Source organism: Denticeps clupeoides, chromosome 17 (assembly GCF_900700375.1).
Source record: "Denticeps clupeoides chromosome 17, fDenClu1.1, whole genome shotgun sequence".
Classification (NCBI taxonomy): domain Eukaryota; kingdom Metazoa; phylum Chordata; class Actinopteri; order Clupeiformes; family Denticipitidae; genus Denticeps; species Denticeps clupeoides.
The window spans coordinates 17,109,629-17,135,737 of NC_041723.1; the positions used below are offsets into that span (position 1 = coordinate 17,109,629).

General features: G+C 42.2%; 1 protein-coding gene across 5 annotated transcripts in view; it reads left to right on the forward strand.

The window, feature by feature from the left end:
* The window catches only part of LOC114766573 (neuron navigator 2-like), an 84,240-nt gene that overhangs the window by 35,843 nt on the left and 22,288 nt on the right, over positions 1-26,109 (forward strand). For all 5 annotated transcript variants that reach the window (XM_028957445.1, XM_028957446.1, XM_028957450.1 and 2 more), the window contains 5 exons: positions 7,977-8,087; positions 21,005-21,134; positions 23,807-24,101; positions 24,420-24,993; positions 25,647-25,886. In XM_028957445.1, coding sequence (XP_028813278.1) covers positions 7,977-8,087; positions 21,005-21,134; positions 23,807-24,101; positions 24,420-24,993; positions 25,647-25,886 — 1,350 coding nt within the window. The remainder of the gene's footprint in view (positions 1-7,976; positions 8,088-21,004; positions 21,135-23,806; positions 24,102-24,419; positions 24,994-25,646; positions 25,887-26,109) is intronic.

Genomic DNA, 26,109 nt, shown 5'->3' on the forward strand with positions numbered 1-26,109 from the left:
TATACACCAAGCCATTATGATAATTACAAACAGTTGAACGTTCAGCTTTATTTAAATTTATTAAATGTAAACCAACACAACTGAGTTGCACAGGTTTTTACTAAGTGCTAACGAAAAAGTATTCTGGCACCCTGACCAAAATTATCCATAGATTTTTTAAATAGAAGAAATAGAGAAATAGAATTTAATTTGCACAGGGTTATTGCACAAATTCAGGACTTTTTTTGTAGTAATATTGAAATATTATGCATATTTTTAGAGGCGACATGGTCATATATATTTTTAAGCCAATTATCAGTTAAGAATAACTGTAAAAGCTGATTAGCTTGATCCATGTGATGCCTTTTGAAAAACTTTTTGAGTCAAAAATCTAAATTAGTGAGTATATTCACACTATATATAAATATATATGGATATAGTTGAGTTTGAATAAATATTTATTATGATACCTCGTTTGTTCAGTGATTGACAAACTAAGAAACTGAAACAAATGTAACAAAACTACAGAAAGATATAATTTACTATTTTACTCAGAGTAAGGACAGATCCCCCTTTCAGGCAATTCAACAATTTAACAAAGCATGTTGAGATGTGTCCCAGCTGTGTCTTTAACCAGTAACCACTAAGGATGTGTTTGGGAAGCTCTGGAATGGAAGTATCTTGTGTGAAACTTGTGTGTGATTGGTTGGAAGTAGCCTGGTGGGTAACATGCTCACATATGAACCTGAGGACCCAGGTTCAAATCCCAGTTTCTACCATTGTGTCCCCAAGCCAGACACTTAACCCTGAGTGTCTCCAGCATGACTGACCCTGTAACTACTGATTGTAAGTCGCTCTGGATAAGGGCGTCTGATAAATGCTGTAAATGTAAATGAATCAGGAAGGACCAGCCCCCTCTGCAAAGATCACAGTTCATTGGTATAAAGCTAATGAGTGTGAATCTTTTTTAAAAGAAATTCTTGCACCTTGGCCATGAAACCTAAATGTTCTGAAGAGGTTTTTCAACTGTTCTCCATATTCAGCACCAGTACCAGTAAAACAAGGCCAATACCTGACACCTACAGGAGATCAGCTTCATCTGGACTTTCTTTCATCAGTCCATTATCTAGGAAAGTTTAGAACATGGATTTGTTCCTGCTTCCTTCTGCAGAAAACCTGGGCATGAGCTTCTCATTACCTCCCTGCATCACATTTTCCCTCTACTTATCATTCCTGATTATTTCTTAAGCTGAATGTGTGATTAAAATTCCATCCTTCTGCATTGGTTGAGTTTTGTTCCTGCAGTGTCCTCAAGGTGGCGTCGTTTCTCAAGTAACTTCTGTAATTACAGCAACAATGAAATATATATGATAAATAAATAATCACAGACATGTGCATTATTTACAATCTAAATTAGTGATAGTGAAGTGATTTGTCAAACACTGCAGCACACGGTGACACAACAAAATGTGCCTTTCTCCTGTAAGTCGCTTTGGATAAAAGTGTCAGCAAAATAAAGTAAAGTAAAGTAAAGAAATGTGTTCTCTGTGTTCCCATCAGCCATGAAAGGCTCTCGGGAGCAGTGTTTGGGGGTGGTACTTTTCTCAGGGACACCTTGGCGGTTCGGGATTCAAACCGGCAAACTACGGATTACAGGTCCACTTTCCTTTCCCGCTAGGCCACCACTGTCCCTGGCCAATGTTTGATAAAATTATGGGCTGGTGCAAAGTGATGAGAAAATGCTACATGAGAAAGTACAGGCTACAGGCAGAATACGCACATGTGAACATGTTTTACATTTACAGCATTTATCAGACACCCTTATCCAGAGCGACTTACAATCAGTAGTTACAGGGACAGTCCCCCCTGGAGCCACTTAGGGTTAAGTGTCTATCTCAGGTACACAATGGTAGTAAGTGGGATTTGAACCCGGGTCTTCTGGTTCATAGGTGAGTGTGTTACCCACTAGGCTACTACCACCCTAACTTTTTGGTCCACTTCTGTGGCAGCCAGGTCTCTCAGTGAGCTGCCCCATCACCATGTAGCAATTCCTTGAAACAAAAATGAATAAGAAATAGTCACTGAAGACAGATAATGAGGTAGTGAAACCCACATTTGCGGATTCATCTAATCATCTATTTAATTTAAAAAGTACAACTGTTTGCAGGTAAGCAAAGTGTTTTCTTATAATCAATGATTTTTTTAAGTGACTGACTTACATTAATGAAAACAACATTCCACTGGAATTATTGCTGAGGATGGGCCTCCCCACATTTATGCAGATATTTTTATTGAATAACCACAGGACAAGAATAAAAAAAAAAGAATCAGAAAAAGACTTGTTTTTCAACCCAAGCAGCAAGACCTTGTTGGAAACCAGTAAAAGTAATTTGGTTTACAGCCCTCCATCTCGAAGGCTTTTTGGCTGTTCATCGGATGTCAAAATGTTGTGTGTTTTACACCGACTGATGCTGTCTCTGCTGTTCGGCGTGATTAATTAGCGCGGCTGCCCACGCCCCAGTGGAGAATTTCCCTTTGGTGCCGCAACCGGCTAACCCTGCACTAGCAGCCTGTAATCTGTCATGACCGCGCCGGCCCAGGCGCTACAGTTTGCCTTCTTCTTTGTGTCGTGCGTCGGGAGCCGAGCCAGGCTTTTGGTCTCATGGACTGGACTCTGAACACCATTTAGCTGTAACTGCAGTGGTTTCTGGCAGCGTGACCAGCACTGAACTGATGAACCTTCTGGCTGAACTTCTGGCTGCTTCAAGATTAAAGTAGGCATGAGAACTCAAAATAGCATTGTCTGTATATATGAATCCCTAACACATCACTTGTATATAAACAATCTGTTTAATTGATTGATGCTGGACCTTTGATATAAAGAAATAATACCGTTTTAATAAATTTTTTTTGCCAGTTTGAGCCGAGGGCAGTCGGGTAGCACTGTCTGGGCTAGAATGCTGGGAGTCAGGGGGTCATGGGAAATATTTGTGGCTTGGGACCCTAGATGTTTTTGGGACAGATTGGAGATGCTTCAGGGGCATGTAGTTCTGTTTTTTCACACGAGGAAGAGTAGAGCTAGGCCTTTGGATGTGCCCCTTGTGTCTCCTTTTTTGTACTGTTCCTCAGAAATATTCTTCGAACATGCCCCACCCTTTTTACTAGTTATGTTCCCACATGCACCAGTTTGATGTACCAATACGTTCACTTTCAATTTCTTGTTTTAAACTGGGCTTCAAAGAATCAGATTGTTAAGATTGTTTCATGATTCATTTGTTTCTGGTTGTTGTTTCTTAGTTTATTAACATCGTTATTCTACTTTATATTTCATTTGAACTTTTTTTTTTTAAATTTGACTTTAATCATGACCCTGTCTATTAAAAATATCTGACCCTGGAATCACCCATCAGCCTCTGAGTAAGTCTCTGTCTCTGTACAGACATTTACTAAACGACAAAACTGCTTAACTTGCATCATTTCACTGCATGTTCTGGCCCAACATCACTTGTTGAAACTTGCGCTTTGGGCAGTAAAGGTGTGTTTATCATAAATCTTGCATTTAGTTTGTTGTCTTCCAGTGTAAAGTTAACCTGTTCAGCTGGTTGAACAGCAATCAGACATAATCCCCGGACTGTAATTGACTGTAATTATTTTTTACAGGAAGTGTTTTAAAATATGTGTAGCTGTCTTTTGGGTCTGTATGAATTTTATGTGTTATTTATGTTATTTTTGAGATTGATGACTTATATGGACACTGCGCCGACTGTAAGCTTGGGCAAGAGTGGGCAGCGCCCCTTAAACAAATGCCCTGCCCCCTTAAATCAAGCATTTACAATGTGAGAAAGAAAATAATAGATTACCCGCAAATTGAATATGAACAAGATTTACTACAGTAGCTGGAAAAGCTGCTGTACTGGATAAGGCACAAATTAGACGACTGGTTTCCCCTCTTGTTCACTCTTTCCAGCTGTGCTCTGTTTTAGAGCAGATCCCCACTAACCCTCCCCCCAGCTAAACATCATATTGCTGTTAGTATGCAAATGAGCCGGTGTCAAGTTTCTCAGTAGGCAGGGAAGAGCAAAATGGGCGTGAGGCTTAGAGGAAGAAGCAAATCTAATTTTTCCATATTTGAACAGTCATTGGGGGACTCATTGGGGAAGATGTTTCCTTCTCTATCCCACAAGCCCCACTGTCAGCCTGTCTGTTGTAAATCTTGGCCCAGTTTTGTCGGGTTGGGTCAAGCTCTCGTAGTAAATGATTGGTCAGTATACACAAACTTTCAGCCTGTAGTACCTATCCTTCCCAAATGATATGCTGCTTGTAAATTTGTTTCAGTGATTGGTAAAAGTTGTTAATTAATTAAACGTAATTTTTTTTAATGAAACGTCAATTTGATTTGCGAATCTCTGCCTCCGTTGTCAGGTGATGCTGGTTGGGTCAGACTGAGGCCCAACTTTTTAGGCCTGATAACAGCCTTACTGTCTGTTGCAAAGAGTGACTGGGGGACTCAGACACAAGCCCCACCCCAGCATTCAGCTCTGCACTGAACAGTTTCATGGACTGATGCAATCACTGATGCGAAGCTAAATTATTCACTTTCCACCCCAGCAGCTCACAAAGCGAAAGTTAATGCTGTTAATCCTTTTTCAACTATGCAAACCCTTTTTTACTTTTGTTAATATTAGCAATAGTGGGATGTGTTATTGTTGAGTTTGAATATATTTTATGTAACCCATCCAACTATGGTAAATGTTATGGTAAAAAGGAGTATATATTTTTTAGTTTGCCCTCTGAGGGATTGTCACTAGAGATGCCTGTCTAGAACAGTCCCCGTTTGGACATCAGAATGACTTTATCCTCTGTGAAAGCTGTCATTCAAAGTGTGATTTAACCCTGCCTCCCCGGGAGGTTCATTTATATTTAATTGTCACCAAGGCTCATGGTGAGGAGAATATTGAGGGGTAAATCCTTTACCAATCCAGTCATGCCCAGCCCAGATCAGCTTAGTTCCTGTCCCTCACCTCACCGGACCTGTCCATGGGTCTGTCTTTGGCTTGTCCTACTTTCTCCTTGCTTTCTGTCTCTCACTATTCCAGGATATCTGAAGTGATTCAAACTTTACTGGCATGTAACACCACATGCATTGGTTTTTATTCAGCACCAGTGAAGTCGCAATGGCCACAAAGAGTAAACACAGCTCTGTTTAATAGATGACATTGTTGAAATTGACTAAGTACATTTTTAAAGCCTCTCTGATTGTTTTTCATGTCATGCTAAGCAGAAGGGTGGTTCATACCACTTTACCAGGTCATTATTGACACAGGTCCTCGGGTATAAAGACTACCCTATTGTGTCATCGTTTGTGCACACAAAGCTAAACACACACAGACAGTCTGTCTGTCCCTCTGTGGCCCACGCTCTCAGAATTCATATGTGGAGATGAGGCCAGCCCATTGGCCAGACTCGAGAAGCACGTCCCCAACCTCTCGCACAGGTGTTGGTTACATCTCAGATCTCATACTGAACCTCCTGCACACACACACTGATACACAGAGACACACTGGAATACATGGAGAATGAAGTTAGTAGGAGGAGTTTGCACACAATGAAACTGCAGTTAACTCAAACGGAGTTAAGTTGTGTGTACTTTAAGTGGCTTTAGTATCAATGCTTCCTTCCAAAAGGTATGTGGATTTTTTTTTTGAACATCAGAAGCATTGTACTGCCATTTATTGAATTTGACTGAACCTTTTTATGCTACAGCCAACCATTTATAAAAATGTAAATTATGAGTTACGGTTAAACTATTAATATTGTCTAAAATCATCATAAAATAGACTAAACGGATATAATTGTAAAATATTTATTTACTGTGTTTATACATTGTAGTACATTAGTGCAATGTTGACTTCATTATATTGTTCCCCATTTATTATCATGAAACCATCATGGAAGCATTCTTAATGGCAAAACGCTCTGCATAACTTCAGGTGTTAACGTTGGGTGTTAGAACCTGTTCTTGCATCAGCAGAACCCATTCAGCCTGTTTCCCGTGTGACATGTGTGCCTGGTGTTGCGACTGTAAAAAATGCCTCTTTACTGCATTTTATTAATCTTGTTGAACCAGACTGAAGTTTACACAAGGAGTTTGACCTTTCCCACGGCACGCGGGCCCTCTTTAAAACCCGACATGACCTCCTGCGTATGAGCAGGGTAAGGACAGGACCTATGTGGGTTTACTGTGGTACAGAAGAAGGCCTTATTGTGTGTCTGTGTGTTGGGGCAGGAATGCTCTAATCACCTCTAATCTCTTAAGCTGTTGCCTGCCCAGTATGTGGAAAGCAGAATCACAATGAGGCTTTAAATGAGGAACGTATGTGGGTCAATATTGAGAAATGTCTGAAGTTGACTGAGAGCAAATGAGAACGTTTGTTTAAGCTGCTGACAGCTGAATCCTGAGGACACCCTGCGCCTACAACCCAGAGAAAATGTACATCCTTATTATCAGTTTTCATAGCATCCTCAGTACAACTAATACACTACACGTAATTGTTATTAATTATTCTAATTAATGTTTTCAAATATTACAAATAATAGTGCATGTCAACCAAGTAAAATAGCCTAAAAGTGATTAACTTGTCTGCACTTTGTATTATACAGGGAGTGCAGAATTATTAGGCAAGTTGTATTTTTGAGGAATAATTTTATTATTTAACAACAACAACAACAACCATGTTCTCAATGAACCCAAAAAACTTATTAATATCAAAGCTGAATGTTTTTGGAAGTAGTTTTTAGTTTGTTTTTATTTTTAGCTATTTTAGGGGGATATATGTGTGTGCAGGTGACTATTACTGTGCATAATTATTAGGCAACTTAACAAAAAACAAATATATACCCATTTCAATTATTTATTTTTACCAGTGAAACCAATATAACATCTCCACATTCACAAATACACATTATACATTACCAATCCAGCCACAGGCCCATCCATCTGGCCCATCAAGACTCACTCTCATTTCATCAGTCCATAAAACCTTAGAAAAATCAGTCTTGAGATATTTCTTGGCCCAGTCTTGACGTTTCAGCTTGTGTGTCTTGTTCAGTGGTGGTCGTCTTTCAGCCTTTCTTACCTTGGCCATGTCTCTGAGTATTGCACACCTTGTGCTTTTGGGCACTCCAGTGATGTTGCAGCTCTGAAATATGGCCAAACTGGTGGCAAGTGGCATCTTGGCAGCTGCACGCTTGACTTTTCTCATAGGCAGTTATTTTGTGCCTTGGTTTTTCCACACGCTTCTTGCGACCCTGTTGACTATTTTGAATGAAACGCTTGATTGTTCGATGATCACGCTTCAGAAGCTGTGCAATTTTAAGAGTGCTGCATCCCTCTGCAAGATATCTCACTATTTTTGACTTTTCTGAGCCTGTCAAGTCCTTCTTTTGACCCATTTTGCCAAAGGAAAGGAAGTTGCCTAATAATTATGCACACCTGATATAGGGTGTTGATGTCATTAGACCACATCCCTTCTCATTACAGAGATGCACATCACCTAATAAGCTTAATTGGTAGTAGGCTTTCGAGCCTATACAGCTTGGAGTAAGACAACATGCATGAAGAGGATGATGTGGACAAAATACTCATTTGCCTAATAATTCTACACTCCCTGTATAAATTACTGAAAAACTGGGATTTGTGTTTAAATAAGAAACAGCTGCAACCTGTCAAATTTATACAGTATTTAATACAAATAAAAAAAAAGCTTTTTCAATGTTGCTGGCATGATTTAAATGTTTTTGCTGTTTTTGACCATGATTCTCTGCAGGTTCACCCATGTCATTTTTAATCTCAGTTTGCCACATTTTAATGCATAAATGAATGCATATTTAATTTATACCAAAAAAACTGAAAAAAAAAACTTGCCATTTACTGCTGTAGAACAGAGCCCCTAAATGAATGAGCCGAGTCTTATTTGTGTATGTGTGTCTGGTGACAGCTACACCACAGATGGGGGGCTGAGTGTATTGAAGCAGTCGCCAGACACGGGGATGGCAGTGGTCCGACAGACCCTTCACGGGAGTAGAGCCAGCCAGGCCGACACAGACAGGTATGGCAGCATGTCTCACTCTCTCCTTCCCTTTCCTTCACTGTCTGCCTGTCTTTCCAAACTCTACGTGGAGCAAAATGTCAGTCACAAATGTCAGTGCAACGCTTAACCCCAGCAGCCTGTGTGTGTGTGGAGGGGCACATCACTTGACCTGTTGGGGGTTGTATAGTTATCCTTGAGCAAAGGAGGATCTGCAATCCTGCTCAAGTGTGAGAATGAGCTGTCGACTTAACGCAGAGTGATGCAGGGAGAAGTGTGATCTGACCTTTATAGATTCTTTTTCTTTCATTATTTATTTTCATTATCCAAAACAGTATTTAGTTTTGTAATCCTGTATACTACCATTTAATTTTTTTTGCTAAATAAATTAAACAAATTTGACAAATTTTGAAATAGTGATGCAGTCAAATTCTCATAGCAAAACAGTTTTATAATCAAAGATCATTAATAATGACAAATTTTCCGTTAATGAACACAGCATTCCCTTTAAATGGCCTTCTCTTTATGCAGACGTTTTATTCATTTAACAGCCATTTCTAGCTACCATAGTGATTAACAATGTCTGATGTTGCATTACAGGACAAAACAATTGTACATGGTGGTGTTTTACTCTGAATAACACCTTGACCACCTCCACCCTTGTTTTTCTTTCTTTTTTAAAATAATTTTCTTCGGGATTAATAAAGTTTTCTAATTCTGACTGATTTATCATTAGACTTTGTCCTCTTTGGTTTTGCTGGTGAGTCAGGTTCATTAAATTCATGATTTGGATGTGGATGTGGGTGTTCTCTTCAGTGATCCAGTGGGGGTTTATAGATCCCACCTGCTCCAGTGATTCGCTGTTCATCCTTCATGTTCATGAACAACAGAGCCACCCTGTCCCATTAGACCAGCTCTGCCAACGGTTGACAGTCAAGGCAGAGATACTGTCGTGTACACGTCATTTTATTCTTTACAGAAGATGCATGAGCACTGAGAAAGGAACACATGGCTGTATAAAACAGTGATTAAACATAAAAAACAAATATTAAACACTGTATAAAACAGTGATATAAAACATTGTTCTACCAAGGAAACCTTACAGGTTTTCATGGCTTCATTGTAAGATAACACAAGATAGGTGGGACTAATGAATCTGTAAAAACTGATGATAACTCAGAACCCAGCCATGTATCTTCACTAAAATCTTAGATTAGATTTTTTTCTTTAGATTTTTTTTTTTTTTTTAGATTTTTAATTTTTTTTACATAAAAATTGCACAAACAGAGTGTTAACTGTTCAAAAATCAGTTCAAGTTCAAATAGGAAGCAAACTTTAGTGGCCTACAACACTAAATAATGGCTTACGCAATAAAATGCTGTAACGCTTCTGGCAGTTTGAATGCCATCTTTTACAACAAATTATTGTAAAAATACGTATTTTATGCCCCTGTTTTAGAAAATGCACCTCTTAAGTGGTGAATTTTGGCAGCTTTAGCACTCTATAAACCTCCCTGTTATGCTTGATCCCTGGTGACCTCCCTTTACTACGGTGTGTGCAAGGCTACAAGACTACAAATGCTGTAAACATACAAGGCCGCCAAGTGGCACATGCTGAGCTTGCACCTCGGAAAATATAAGGTTTCAGAGCAAAGCACATGGCATGCTGTGTTCAGACTGAAATCGGTTTTAGACTACCATAAATTGTGGTTATGTGTCCACAATATGATTTCTGTGAGCTCTGTAAACGGTCCTGAGATATTCCCACACAGGATACTTCAAGCATTTCCTAGGTGGAGTAGTCCCATTGTTAGTTGTCTCTGATCCATTTGGGGGGGGGTTTTGTGTGTGGTTCTCTTTGTCCATGTGAGTCGCACTTATTTGTTTTTTTTTTCAGATTTTTTTGGTGATCTTGAAGTCTCAACCACTATTAATTCACACAGCAGTCAAACTGGTTTAATCCCTGCAACCCTAGCTGGGACTGATAGGAAGGGAGGATGAGTCTTGGTACAGAGAGGAGGTGGAATGGTTGTTTGCATGGTGTCAGAACAACAATATGTCTCTAAATGTTGATAAGGAGACAAAGGAGATCATTGTTGACTTCATGTACTGCCCAATCAACAGTTCAGTGGTGGAGTTTGTAAAAGCTACCACGTTCCTCAGTGTAGACAGCTGAGAATATAATAGGGATGCCTCTCTCCATACTACTGGATTCATTCCACAAATGTAGCATCTGCAAGGCCTGCAGCATTGTGGAGGACCGCTCACACCTCTCACATGGACTTTCCACCCTCCAGCCATCCTCAATAGTAGTAGCAGACTATTAGAGTGGTAGTAGCCTAGTGATTGACACACTTGCCTCTGAACCAGGAGACCCAGGTTTAATCCCTGAGGAAGACACTTAACCCTGAGTGTCTCCAGGGGGACTGTCCCTGTAACTATTGGGACAGTGGTGGCCTAGCAAGCAAGGAAGCAGACCCATAATTGGATGGTTGCCAGTTTAACTGCCAAGGTGCCACTAAGGTGCCACTGAGCAAAGTACCGTCCCCACACACTGCTCCCCGGGCGATGGTAAAATGCAGAGGACACATTTCATTTTGTCAACATGTGCTGTACTTGCTGTGCATGACAATAACAATCACTTTCACTTTCAATACCATGCTGCCCCCAGGATCATCCACATCAGCTCAACAACCTCGGAGGCCTTAAAGCATCTACAGAACTCACACATAGCCACTTTTCTGCAAACAGAACAAAACAAACTGAACAGCACTTTTAACTGAAGTATTGAACCCTGTGATACGCACGTTGTGCTGCTGCAGTATTATTCATCACATTATCATATCATTTCAAATTATTATTACAAAAAAGAATATTATCATATTATACACTTTATATATTAAGTATACTCTTACACTGATATATTATTGTATTGCTTCTACCTGTCTGTCTGGTTTGTCTAGTTTGTCTCAACCTGCATTATATTATAGGTTGGTGCACAATGTCCTTTGTCATGTTTTTGTGTTGTGTGTTTTTTCACACTGACTCCCACAAGCTTAACAATCTCATCTGTCTGTGTACTTGTATATGGAGAAACGACACGGTGACAATACACGACCTCTGCCACTTCCTTACCCACTAGGCCACCCCTGCCCAAGAAAGGCAGGCATGGCTATGAACTACCCACAATCCCATCTACCCAGTAGGAACATTTGGAATCTGTCAGGAACTCCACATCAGGTATAATTTAAAGAACATTCTCCTCTGAAATGCCAGCTGTGGACTGTCAGATCTCCCTACAGCTCCCTGTTGTTTTCGTTGTTCCTGATGATGCCCAGATGAAGCAGCGCCCGGGTGCCTTAGTGTGTGTGTGTGTGTGTATGTTTAGTCTGGGAGTTCAGAGGTCTCTGGCATGTAACATCAAGTTATGAACGTTGGCCTCGGGGGAGCTGCTGGGTTCTGTTGCATTCAGCACTTCCCACTCTTCCCTCTGTAACATCCCACCAGTCTGGACACATCCCCCCCTCAGGGTGCATTTTCCACCCCCCACCCCCATCTCTGTCTGTCCTTTGGTTTTGTGTTGCTTTTTGTTCTGCATTAAGACAGAAAATATAGAAATAATAACCTGTAAGTAATACCTGCTCTCACACCAGCTGTTCTGTAACACAAACCCGAGTACAGTGCAGGAGTGATGTAAAGCACTCTGGTATTCCACACAAACACACACACACAATTTTAGGTTGAGGCTGTGGAGACAGTTCTGTTCCGGTCTGATCTGCTCCATATTGTGACCAGCTTCTGAAATGTGATCGCACATCTTCCAAGAGGACAGGGATTTAGGGACTGCGGTTTAGCTCTGAAAGTAGAGACCAGGTCGGGTTCACACACACAATGCAAAAAAACATTATTATTCAAGAGAAAGTTACTGTGGCGTCTTGTATCCAGAGAAAGCCGCAGTTGTGGTGTATGCATGAGCGTCTGTGGTGTAGACACCAGTTCTCATGTTGTCTGTTGAGTGTGACTGAGACTGAGCAGCCAATAAAAGGCTGTTCTGCCTTTGTTGTTTTGTTATTATTTACAGTTTGCCTAAGTTTTATTATTCATTTAGTATCAATTATTTCTGCAATTGATAATATTCATATTGCTGTATGTTGCTTTGTTTGATTTGTTTGAGATTGTATGAATGTGGTGGTTTTGTTGTTCAATTTTGTGGCTCCTCTTCTCTGCTGCTGATATGTAAGGTAGGGGGTTTTAGTGAGGGTCCCCGCTGTCCTACACTCACTCACACATATGGAGAAGAGAACGGGAATCCCTGTGTCAGGTTCTCTTTTATCACTACTATATCGGCCTATAGGCACACACACACAGACAGACACGGATTGTAAAGACAGTATTGTGCATGTGAATGTGTGTGTGACTGGTCATGATGGGATCTCCTCAGATCCACTCTGATACCACTCCACAGACACAACAGAGAGAGAGAGGGAGAGAGAGGTGGCCAGGGAGATGAAGGAAGGGAAGGACAGAGTGTGGAGTCTCTCTCAGTACTGTGTGTGTCTGCATTAAGTCATTTTTTTTTAAGAGTCTGATGTTTCAATAGGTGTGAGAGCAAAAGAGAAACGCTGCTCATGTTTGCCTAAGGTGTGTGTACCTAGGTGGTGTGTTTGCTCTCTTTGCGAGAGTGTGTTCTCTCTGCTGTAATGCTGATATTGTGCGCTGTAGTTTTTAAATGTTGCTTGTTGCATTGTCGTTATTGTGGAATCCAGTTCACAGAACATCTATTGCTCTCTGTTCCTCTGTAGATGGAAATGCTGGTGTAATGCTAAACATCAGTCCAGTTTCCCACATTTCATTCACTGAGACAGAGTGTGTTCGATGGTTTGGTCCTGAGACGTCTGTAACAGAGATCACGGCTAGAGAGCAACGTGAGCAAACTGGAGGACCAGGGTGGAGTTGGATGCTGCTGTATGCCTGTGTGTGTGAAGTATTTACATTTGGAAGATGATCAGAATGGGGAAGTGGGTGCATGTGAGCTACAGACTCTTCTCATTTTAAACACATTGTTAAAGGTTTAAGAAATATATAATTACACACCACCAGAAAGTGCTGTGTGAATAGTTACAGTAACTCCTCTTCAATATACATATGACAAGCAACCAATGGATGGATAGAGTTCATCAGGACTGCGTGACAGTGAGAGACAGAGATACACCATATGAAACAGATCTGGGTCTCTGTCTGGAGCCACAGGAAAACTGCTCTTAGAATTGTTATTGGCTTAAAGTGTCTCAGATGATCAGCACGGGGTCTCGTGATCAGCTGCTTCCCATGGACGTTCATCTGTTTCAGAAAGGGTTGAGCTCCTCTAGGGTTGAGTTGTGCCTGAACTTTCACTCAGCCCACCTTCTCATGGCCCTCCATCCTGTTGTGTCTGTTGGTGTGGGTTGCTGATGGACAGGAAGCGCGGCACCCCCCTCTTATCCTCTTATCAGCACATCCCCGCCGGGTGCTTCCTTCCCCAGCGTCCATCAGTGTGTTCATTACTGCAGTGCGGTGACAATGTGGGCACACACAAGATCTGTCTAATGATAGTGTTCAGGATTGGGAGGGGATTACTTTGGTGTGTGTGTGTGTGTGTGCTTGGGAGGAAGGGGGGGGCTATGTGAATGAGAAAGTGGGATTAAAGGCATAACTGCTTTGAAAACTGTTTCTCTTGAGTGTACTTTTTTAATGAAAGTGTGATCAGAGTGTTACTTTGAACGTTTTATGGCAGATGTGTGCCCTGCTTTCGTGTGTAATTGGGCCTGCATGCATGTTAGTCTGTGTGTGTGTGTGTGCATGCATATTATGTGCATAAGCATGTCAATGCAAGCCTGTGCATGTATACATATGAAAGCATGTGTGTGTATCTGTGTGTCTCTGTGCCTGTTCATGAGTCAGTGAGTTGTCACTCTGTGTTTGTGTGTGCTTGTGCATATATGTGATTGTCAATATTCTTTATTTGTCATCATTTGACAGCATTGTACAGCATTGGGGCAGTGGTGGCCTAGCGGTTAAGGAAGTGTAATCAGAAGGTTGCCAGTTCAAATCCCGATCTGCCAAGGTGCCACTGAGCAAAGCACCATCCCCACACACTGCTCCTTAGGCGCCTGTCATGGTTGCCCACTGCTCACCAAGGGTGATGGTTAAAAGCAGAGGACACATTTTGTTGTGTGCACCATGTGCTGTGCTGAAGTGTTTCACAATGACAATCACTTCACTTTCAGTTTCATGTTGTTAAAATGTGCTAAATAAAATATCTCAAAAAGAAACTGGAAAATGCTAAAATGCGGTAAATGAAAATGAATAGAACATGATGTGCTGGTTTGCTGGTAGTCTGGATCTCCTTGTGTTCAGAGATCGAATGTGATGTACTCCTGTCTGGGCTGGAAGTGCTTTAAACCCTTCGCCGAGGTGATTGACATAATTACACTGGAGAGCAGTAGCACCCGCTGGCCAATTCACATGCTAATGTCCCCGTGAAGAGAGCTGAGATGGCCCATCAACACTGTCTGGAGGCTTGGTCTGCTGAAGCGGGTGAACATGTACTTTTACATATGAACCCATTTCTGCACCCTACATAAAAAATAAAAACCAAGGTGAAATACTAATTCTCAAAATGCTCTGACTGTCAGTATCTGTTACAGTTGGTTGGTTTAGTTGCATCCCCTAATCGTGTAGTAGCAGTTGTGTATTGCACAATTACCGCTAAATAGTCATGAAGAAGTAACAATGTAAGACATTGTGTGTGTGGTGGAGAGATTATGTAACATGTAGATCCCTCAGTGAAATAGCTGAAATGAACCCAGCTGGATCTGAGAGACTCTCCTCACACATCTCACCCTCCAGCATGCAGCGAGACTGGGAACCAAACTAGCACAATGAACCACGAGTCCGTGTATTTTCTGCATGGCGGGTGCCTGCATGAAGAGTTGACTCTGATCACCATTCTGACAGCATCCTCTCAGTTACCACACTGACTTATTTACTTTATTTTATTCTTCAAAGGGACATTAGCATTTAACGATGGTGTCACCAAGCCACACAGAACCAGAATCATTCTTTTCATTTTATTCAAAACATAATTCTATCAAAGCACAGAACATCATAGATGCATTTCTAAGCAACATAGGAAGTGAAAACAGCATTTTTGGCAGATACCACTTAAAAAAAAAAAAAAAAAAAACTGAATAGAACATAACGTTTTTATTTCAAATCCCTGATTTAACACACAGTTCAGTTCAGTTAAATCTTTTGCCTCAATTCTGCCCTGTGTTGCCAGGTCAGGGAAGTGGAGCAGCAGCAGAACAGAACAAAATTCTTGGCACTCCTCTAGCTCCCTGGCCAACTTGTCATTACCCACGGCCTAGTGGTGAGATGGGATGCGGGTGGCGGAATGCAGCCTCTCTCCGTTCAGGCCACCCCAAAAACCTCGCCAGGCCCTAAAAATAAAAAAGACGTCTGCAAATTCATGTTTGTGTTAAAGTTGATTGTCCTGTAGTTTCTTTTAAAGAATGCAGCATGAATAAAAAAAATTGCTAAGTTGTAAGTTTGGCTGGGCATTTTTCCTCTTTGACATTTGACCCACTGACCTTATTCCGTGACCTGGAAAAAATCAGGAACAAAAAGAAAGAGAGAATAATCTGCTATAGATTCTACAAATTAGATTGGTTCAGTAGAGTCCACCAACATGACTTCTGGCCTATAAATAATAATTTAATGGAAAAACAGTGTGATGGACAGACATGAACATCTCATTTCTACACCTTGCTCAAATATTTTTTTCTTTCGAGACCGTGGTGTGACAATTAACAATACAAGGAAAGACATAGCGGTTAAGGACGCAGCCCCGTAATTAGAAGGTTGCTGGTTCGAATACTGATCCGCCAAGGTGCCACTGATGTGCCACCGAGCAAAGTACCGTCCCCACACACTGCTCCCCGGGCGCCTGTCATGGCCGCCCACTGCTCACTCAGGGTGATGGGTTAAATGCAGAGTACAAATTTCACTGTGTGCACCTTGTGCTGTGCTGCTGTGTATCACAAGTGACCATCACTTTACTTTACTTTTTTTATAAAGTGCAGATGAGACTCCTGGCAGTGAAATTTTGGAAAATATTGCAACGGATAAAAGGACAGCACAGTAAAATTGAAATAAAGGGCTGGTGACAATAAAGTAGCCTTTAATCTTAAGTAAGTGGAATAAATAAAAAAGAAAAAAGTACTTATGTGTGTTTGCAGAATATGTTCACAGGGTGTTAAAGTTGACACCACACTTCACGACATCACGTTTCTTGAGCACACTTTAACTTGATCTGACCTGTGTTTCCCCTGGCATTTGTTCAAGCCACTTCTTAGTGACCGGCATATTTTTTTTTCTCCACTGTTTTTGATCAGATGGTTCTCTTATGTGTCCAACCTGCCCACAGAGTGGATTCTGTAATCTGATCCTAGATCAAATTACAGAGAACTCCTAGAGAAAGGAGCTGGGGGAGGAGCGGTTGAGGTGAGGCACCGCCCCTTGACTGCCGTGGTTGGCTGTTGCCGTGGAGTTGGCCGATACCTTCGCTTGTACTGCCCGCGTGAGAATAGATGAGACCCAGGCAGAGCGAGGAGGCACCCATGAAGCTCCCAGTCGGACAGGCCGGCCTTCCACAGCCCCCCTCCAGCTCCAGCACAGCTCGAGGAAGAGCCGGGTCTCTGAGGTACACACACGTTCACAGGAGGGCTCACAGTAGACTGAGACACACACACACACAGCACTCTCACTCACTCATAATACGTTAACTTGCTTAGACACACACAGATTTGTGCTCCTATTCACTCTGCATGTGCTCTGCATGCACTGACGTGGTTTCTGTGTCAGGGTGACGGGTAACGGCTGCTCAGTTCACTCTGATCTTGTTTGTGTGTAAGATGTGTGTGCGGATGCATTTTGCACAATTCTGACTGTAATGACAGAGCAACTTGTGAGCTCTGCAGCTCGCAGACAGCAACATCGCAGATGCACACACCTCACAGAGGCTTTTCTGAATGAGTTTGGCTCAGGACCGTACCAGAGCAGGTTTGGATAAGATGGTTCCCAGGACTGATTTCATATTGGTGTGCGTAGGTAGGAGTGTGTCATAAGACTAGGGTGAAATTTGTAGGTGAACGTAAGAATTTATTTGTGTGCCATAGTTTCACCAGTTTCAGTGATGAAATATTTTGCATAAAGTAACACTTATTTCCACTTTGCAAGCTACGAATATTCCAATGGCGTAACTCTTCCTCATAAGTCCTTATTACTCATTGTTATAAAATATTACAGCATAATTTTGGTGAAGTATCAAGACTCTGTCATCCAATATTGATTCCAGTTGTAACATAAAAAATAACTTGTGATTTATACGTTGATTTTATACGTATACGAATAACAGTGATTTATGATATAATTCTGTGTATGTTTTTCCCAAATGTGCTTCAAGCTAACTTTAAGGGATTTTTTGTTTTTATATGATGATGATAGAGAACCATCCTGCACTCACTGTGTGTGTGTGTGTGTGTGTGTGTGTGTGTGAGTGACTCTGGCCCTCAGGCTTTCATTGTTTTTACATAAACACCCTGCCCCCATCAGCTTCCTCCCTCCAAACCTGTTTCAAGCCACTGTGAGTGGGACACTCTACAGTGCTGAACTCTGTAGTCCCTTTGTGTTCCTCAGTCTCAGGTTCTGTTGTGGCTCGCGGTGTTCCTCTTCATTGTTCTTGCCGGCAGAGGGACAAAGTGCTTTTTGCACTTTTTACGTCTCAGCTGACTAGTTGTCTGGCCAAAATGATCCACAGTTGAGTGGACCTTTGCTGAAAGCCCTGCCACTGGCTGCTTACTGTTGAGAGATTGAGGCTCGCCTTTCAAAGAGATGAACCGAGACCTGGTGATTCTGCGTCGTGGCCACAGTCCCATCCGACACCCACAGCGCTGGCCCCTGCCTTTCATCCCCAAGAGGGAGGACTGAAAAGAGTAATTGTTGAAGGAGGGGATGTGTGGAAGTAATTGGCAACAAGTTTCTATTATCAGTGATGCGCCCAATCTGTTGACCGTACACAGCACTACTTCTGAGCCAGTAAGCAAAGGGCATCTTAAATATCAGCACATATCAGCAGCGGTTGTTCTGTTTCATGGTTGTTGCCAGATTTGCCTGTGATTGTAATCTGTCTTGCCTCTTTATAGGAAACAAGGCTGAAAACAGAAAAAATTCCTCATTCTGACGTCTAGCTCATCATCACATTTGTATCATTTACACTCAGCTGGCCTGTAAGTTGGAAATCCATTGAATGAACAGGGGACACTGTGCATTTAAGAAGAATTTAGTCCCGCCCTCTTACTTTGAGTTAAAATATGAAATATGACACATGCGATGTATTTAATGTTAAAGTATTCCAGTCATTCTTTATCATTTTATATAATTTAATTATTTGTGTATTTATCTATTTAATTTTAGAACTCGTAACCCTCATATGAACTGTGATTGTAGGAAGTTCTCTTTTTGCTGATCTGTAATGACACGTCCCATATTCCTGATTGTTTCAACCAAGACCTTAATCCCAAAACTGGCAAATATGGTAACACTGAGTGCAAGATCCTGTCTCCTTCCCTCCAGTTTCGGTCCTCATAATAAAATGTGGATCTTGGGACGACGTCTGCTACCAAAGATGCAGTTACATAATGTTTGCTTTTAGTGAAGAATTTATATTTACGACATTTAGCAGACCAGAGAGTGAGACAGTCCTCCTGGAGCAACTCCGGGTTAAGTGCCTTGCTCAGGGATACAATGGTAGTAAATGCAGTTTGAACCTGGGTCTTCTGTAGGGTGGTATTAGCCTAGAGGGTAGCACAAGACACTTAACCTTACGTGTCTCCAGGGGAACTCTTCTTGTAACTACTGATTGTAAGTCGCTCTAGAAAAGGGCATCTGATAAATGCCGAAAAATGTTCTTGTTCATAGGTCAAGTGTGTTACCATCATCCAATGCACTACTTCTTAAATAAAGACTCATCAATATGAAGGGAAAAGGGAAGCAACATCAAAGTGAAATGCAGCACAGCACACGGTGCACACAACGAAATGTGTCCTCTGCTTTTAACCATCACCCACAGTGAGCAGTGGGCAACCATGAAAGGTGCCAGGGGAGCAGTGTGTTGGGACGGGGCATTGCTCAGTGGCACCTTGTCGGTTTGGGGATTCGAACCGGCAAACTTCTGACTACGGGGCTGCTTCCTTAAGCACTACCCAATATACCCCACAGAGTGTGTGACTACCTGTTGGCATTACTTCTTATAACTACCCTTTTGAGGTATTTGATACCTACACACATATTTGAGGTTTATGTCACTTGTTTTCTATAAGTCCTGAATGTACTTGATGTGAACACGCCCCATGTGTTACTGCTAACTGAGCAGAGGCACAGGGCACAGTTTGAAAATTCGTTGGACCTGTTTTTGGCTACCGGTGATGCAATTCCTCAGGGAATTAGTCAGCATTAGTCATGTTAGTCATGGGTACACTCCTCAAAATGTTAATGATCCGCTTCCTGCTTTTTGATGTGTAACGTACAAGTTAGCTGTGCTTGTCTTTGCTTTAGCGGGAGGCGGGACTCATTTCTGCATTGGAAGATGACAACCGGTGCTGATAGGACCATGGGACTTGCACCATTCAGAAGTTCAGACTAGTACTAGACAAAGGTGTGGGTTTGGATTAGGGATATTGGGCTTGTTTGCAATGTGAACTGACCACACTTTCACCTTTTCCATGCACTTCATGCTGGTAGTAATTGTGGAGAAACTGTCAGAACCGCGGCGTAGGGTTAGCGGTGTCCTCTCTCGAACCCTCAACCATTCCAAATGATCAGCCAGATCAGCCGCCTCCCTTCCAGCCCAAGGCCACAGGGTGCACTCACCTCCCTGGAGAGACAGACAGTGCTGTAATTACAGCCAGTTCAGAGCAGGGCCAGGAGGAGCCTGTAAGGTTGTAGGTATGAGGGGAATGCACCAGCTCTCCAAAGTGCCTGTCGCTCAGCCAAAACGACCTGCGAGTGTGGGATGCGTTTGGTCCAGCATTTACCAGCGCTTTGCATCTTTCTTCCAACCTCTGCTGTCTCAATACTTTCATCCTACTGCTCTTCTCAGTGTCTTCTCTGTTTTTCTTCAGGAACAGATTAAGTCATTTACCTCAGTAATCCAAATTTACTGTATTAACCAGTAGCTACACTCTTGTTGCAGTATATTGTGTAGTGCACCAGTGTAGCAGAGTATACTTGTCACGCCGGTGAGCTGACGGGGGAAAGAAGAAATAAAAGGGAAATAAAGGGGGACAACATAAACTAGCCTGCAGGCGTGTGGTGATTACCAGAACTCAAGACTAACACCAAGTTGCCAGGTCCAGTTCACTACAATGTTGCCGCTCCTGAAGGGGCGGAAATCCCCAGCTTTTAAAAGAGGTCCTGATTGGCCACACCTGGCATCGTCAGCTGTGGCCTATACTTGTCACATGATCCTTTAGATGTGTTGGTTTTTAGACGTGTTCCTAAAGAGCTCGTAACTTTATCCTTTCTTGGAGTGTCATAAATATGTTGGGGTTTTTTCGTGTACGTGTACTGTGTACAGTGTGAATGTTGCTTTTGATGCTCAGCTTTTTATAATTAATTTATAATTTTTGGTGTTTTTATTATTCACATTTTATTTATTATTTGGATTGTTAACATAGAAGAAGTGATATTTAATTTCGGTTTGCTTGAAAATGACAGTAAAGGAATCCCAGGATTTGACATGTCCCCAGGTTTCTTACATTATGGCACCAGTCTTTTTTTCTGAGTTATTGAATGATTGGTTCTTAATGTCCATTTGTAATTAACTTTTTTTATGTGAAGTTGGGACGACAGCAGTTCAGTCAGCAGTGGCATCAGTGACACGCTAGACACAGATGAGCTCAATACTAGCTCTTCTCTCAGCTCCTTCATCAACACGCCTTCAACCCCGCGCCAGGACACTGACCAGCAGGTGAGTCAGTTTCATAATCATAATGTTCCAACGTTCTCTACTCAACTTATCAACTTTCCAATCCTCATTTGCCACTTCTTTCACTGTTCTTAACTTTTGTATGAATTTTGGAAGTTCTCCAAAGCCACTGTGGTCTTAAACCCATAACCCACATCCTCATACGCCTCAACTTCCACCACCCCTACCTACCAAAGATGCCAGCTCCTATATCCATCATCTTCCAAAACCTCCATATTCTGCTGATCCAACCACAGAGGAAGCAGGTATATAGCCCATCAGCTTCTAAAGGACCAGGCAGGATGATTCAGATGTAGGGTTGAGTTGACACTTTAAATGTCCCCTGACATGAAAAAAAAAATTGCTTTTATATAGGTATTAGTAGTCCCCTAATACTAAATCTGAAGTCTCTTTCCAAAATTCAGCAGTGGTGCAGAATTACAGCTACTTTTAGCCAGTCCCACAGTAAGATTCTCAGGACGCGCCTTTTCGGGTGTGTGTGGCTTTAAATGCTAATGAGGAGGAGAGAGGCAGGACAACGAGGAGAGCGGCCTATAGAAGTGAGCAGGCATTCGTGGAAATGGATTCGTGGACGTCATCAATACCATTCACCAACTAGAATGTTTAACAGGAAAAAATTAAATGAATCCATTGGTTCTTCAGAGTCTTGCGTGATGGAATCAAAAAATATACATATGCAACTGCACATTTTCAAGACATGATGGTCGGTGGAGGTAACCTTTCCCCTTATGACTTCTTAAGGGGACAAATTCCAGATCTGACCGTCCGAGCTTCCGCTCTCTGAACGGTGATGCAGAATGGCAAAAGTGCTCTTTATACATATCACAATTTCTAGCCACTGCAGAAGCATAGACAGGCTAGGGGAACTCAAATTAATATTAATTAATACGGTCATGGGACCTTTAAGAAGAAAAAGTCTCCCATCTCACCCATCTGTTTCAACTTTCCTTTGTTTTACCATTATGAGGAGTCAGCAAAACTCTGGTGAGGGACGGGGCTTTCATTAGATCAGTTCTTCACCATGGACCTTATCATAGCCATGTGTCTGCTGGGTGGGAGTTGCCCGGTGACTCAAACCAAGCCCGGTCTGTTTTACAAGCCTCTGTGAGCAGCACGGAGGGTCATCGTATGCTGAGATAATGGGCTCGGCTTCCACCCCCAGCAGCGCCACCTCTCACCCTGTGGGCGCAAAAGCTACCTACAGCAGTGATGATGACATGTCCCTCACTCTGAGATTACACATCAGCACTTTTCCATGATAAATGCCAGACAAGGAACTGTGTTTCTTTCTGTATTTTCTTTCTCTTATATATTACATATTATTCTCTTATATATATATATATATATATTTTTTTTTTTTAAATATAATATTGCAACGATCAGTCCCATTTCACACATAAACACATATAAAAAACATATAAAAATGAATTCAAACATGTATACATAAAATTTACACAGATATACTGTATATAAAGAATATTCTAACCACATTTCACCTTTCTGTGGCTTTTTTGTCAGTCTTTCACTTTATCTTCCTTTCTTTAAGCCTTTCTTCATTTCTCATTCTCTGTCTCTCTTAGAAACGGTAAGAGACTATTCCACCGTCCATTTATCACAATCCCAACTGTTTGAAGCTGTGCCCTCCAGCACCAACAAAATCATTTCAACTCAAACACACAGAGAGAGGTCAGGAACCCAAAAGCAGCACCGCGAGCCAGTTATCTGTCACATCTAGCCCTCACCGCCCTCTCGCTCCCTCAAACCACGTTGCCTTTTATAGAATTTTTTTATGCCCTCTCAACTCCACACGAAAGTGCTCTCTTTGGATTTATTATATCAGCACAGAGATAACAATGTTTTGGATCGGGGGGGTCAATAACAGGAGAGGCCATTAAAATTCCTTGCCGGGCCATAATTTTTTATGAGTATTTTCAGTAGCGGCTGAACAATGAACTGTTCTGAGTCAGGGTGGTGATGTAATGTTGGCCAGGTCTGGAAGCTGTTGGATGAGTCCGAGACCCTTGGCCCGTCATTGCTCTCACAATCTGGTGAGCACTGATATATTCTTGATAGGTGCTGTTACCCTGATCTAATGACCCTCCAAATTCCACGTAATCTAGTGGGTCAAGTCAATGGCATTTTAATAAAACAAACTCACTACTGTTGAGTTTGTGCTCTGATTTACCATTGAGCAGTTTGGTGAAGTTTCACTGTATGAATTGAACAATGTAGAATTATCATTATAACCATAATCAACTGATAAGGAAATTCATCAAGAAATGAGATAGAATTATCTTATTTCAGGTCTAAAGGCATTATTCTCAAACTGGCATTAAGCACAGTGCTCTGTGCTAAGATTGGACACAAAGTTCAAATGCAATCTTTAATGATATTTGTGTTTTCAGGTTTAAATAATCCATAATGTGGAAGTCCATGATAGCTGTCAAATATCGGGCTCTGTAGTTAATCTGGAATTTGCAGTTGCCATAAATTTTTACCAGATACTTTGATCATATCTGAATCATTGTGGTTTTGGGGCACACAGGAACACTGAGGAGCAAATGGCTGCAAAACTGCAGGGATGATGATTAAATGGTTAAAGAATTCTATCTGTGCTTTATGGGTCTATTTTGTTCCTTGTTGTTGTGCTCCAGACAGATACGGAGAAGCACTTGTTTGTGGGGTGGTCTATAGATGAGCGCAGATGCTCTGATACTGGCTCGGACGGCGCAGTCAAAATGGACACCACCTCTGGCAAGTGGCGCCGCCACCCCTCTGACGTCTCAGATGAGTCGGATAAGAGCTCTGCCAGTCGCAAGAACATGCCGGCCACCATCTCTCATACAGGCTCCTGGAGGAGAGGCATGACGGCACAAGTGGGCATCACCTCCCCGCGAGCGAAGGCTTCCATGGCAACGGGTTGTGGCATGCTTAGAGCCAGTGGCACAGGTAGCCACCTTTTATCTCTGTCTCTCTTTGTTGCTTTAATAAGTCGAAACGTGACAAAACATTGATACTGAAAGGGCGATTGAAATCTCCTCAGTCTTAATCAGATCTTTTTATGGGTTAATAAGACTTGTTCTCTGCAGAGACTCAGAAGGTGTGTTAGAGACTCCTGATCACCATGATAATTAAGCTTTTTTCAGTGTTCAGGCAAGTTGTGACAGCCCTATCTTTTGCTACTGGGCGGAGCTGAAAGGTTTTGTATGTTAAATGGAATGTGGCATATTATATGAACTTCTGTTGTTTTGTTTTCAACCCTCTCAGGCAAGACAGATGATGCCAAAGTGTCAGAGAAAGGTCGGCTATCACCCTGCTCCAATGGAATGCACGACTCCAAGAAACCACCACTGACCTCCACGTGCAGCACTTTCGGCTTCAGGAAGCAGGTCACGGCCAGTGGGGCCGTAATCACCAGTGGCTCGGCCACCCTGGGCAAGATACCCAAATCTATGGCTCTTCAGGGGGGCCGTTCTGGTATCTTGTGCCGGCAGAGCAGCGTGGACGATGCCTTCCTGCCGTCCAGCGCTGGTAGCAGTGGCGTGAGTCGTAGTTCTCTTCAGTACCGCAGCCTACCACGACCCAGCAGGTCAACAGCACGTTCCTCCAGCACCTCCGGCACAGAGACAGCCCTCAGAACTGCCATGCTGCCCAAGGGCCGAAGTAGCAGCAGCAACATGAAGGCCCCCAATGGCAGCAGCATTATTAACCAGACCGACAGAGAGAAGGGCGTGTCTTCTGACCCTGACAGTGGAAAAAGTAACGACAACGCAGCTCAAACTGGACAGGGGAGGCAGGAGGGGGGGAAATATTCAGAGTTGTCCTCTCCAACTTTACGCAGGTGAGCTCAAGCTCCACATATGAACGTATTCTCCCTGTGACCAGGGCTTAATTTCTGGCTACAAACAGTGTTCTCCTCTCAATTAAGGATTTTGGTCATCAGTTTGGTTTGTGTGTTGCCCTCTCCGGTCCAGTTAGTTAAAATCAATTTGACTGAGTACAGACTAGACTGAGAGGCAAGTGTCTGGTGTGGAGTAATGACCCTCATCCTTTCATTGCTGACCATGAGACAAACTGACATTACTGCCAGATCATGGGCCTGTTTTAACCCAACAGCATTCATATAATTTATTTTGTCCAGGTCTTACAGTCGGTAGTCACTGATTGTAAGATAGTCCCCCTGGAGACTCAGTGTTAAGTGTCTTGCTCAGGGACACAATGGTAGTAAGTGGGGTTTGAACCTGGGACTTTGTGGTCACCTGGTTCAAAGGTAAATGTGCTACTACCAACCTCTCTTTGACACTGTTTCACATCCATCAGCAGGTCAAACGTCCGTTAAACATTCTTTATTCATTCAAGTAATTTATTAAACTCTCTTAACAATCTTTAACTTTAAATCTCTGAGTTAGGACAGTGAGTCAGGCAGTTATTAATTTGTTACTGGTTCTACATGTGTGAATGAATAACATACTTTTCTCTAACTTGTTCTTGTAGGCTGTTTGGAGGAAAGGCCAACAAGCAGGCATCCTTCACCAGCACAGACACCATGAAGTACTCCACAGTCATCTCCAACCCTCACGCCACCTCAGGCTCCTCAGCAAACTCAGCTTCGTCGTGGAGCTCCACGTTGTCCAAGCCTGCTCAGAAGAGTGGCAATGGGGAGATGACGGAGGAAGCATTAGTCGCTTGCATTAATAGAACCGGTGGCACCATCAAACACAGTCTGGCTGAGAGGTGAGACTTCCACCAGTAGGACTGTTTAAAGCTCTTTCCTTCTGAACCCTGGGCGTTGTATGGAAAAAAAACAGCAACAGGAGATAATCTCATCATATTTACATTTACATCTTATACAGAGTGACTTATATAAGTGTATTAAATATCCATCATTGGTTCACTAGGACCCAATCTGTAGATACCGTTCGCATAACAATTCAGAACAAAACTGTTTTGTTTTATA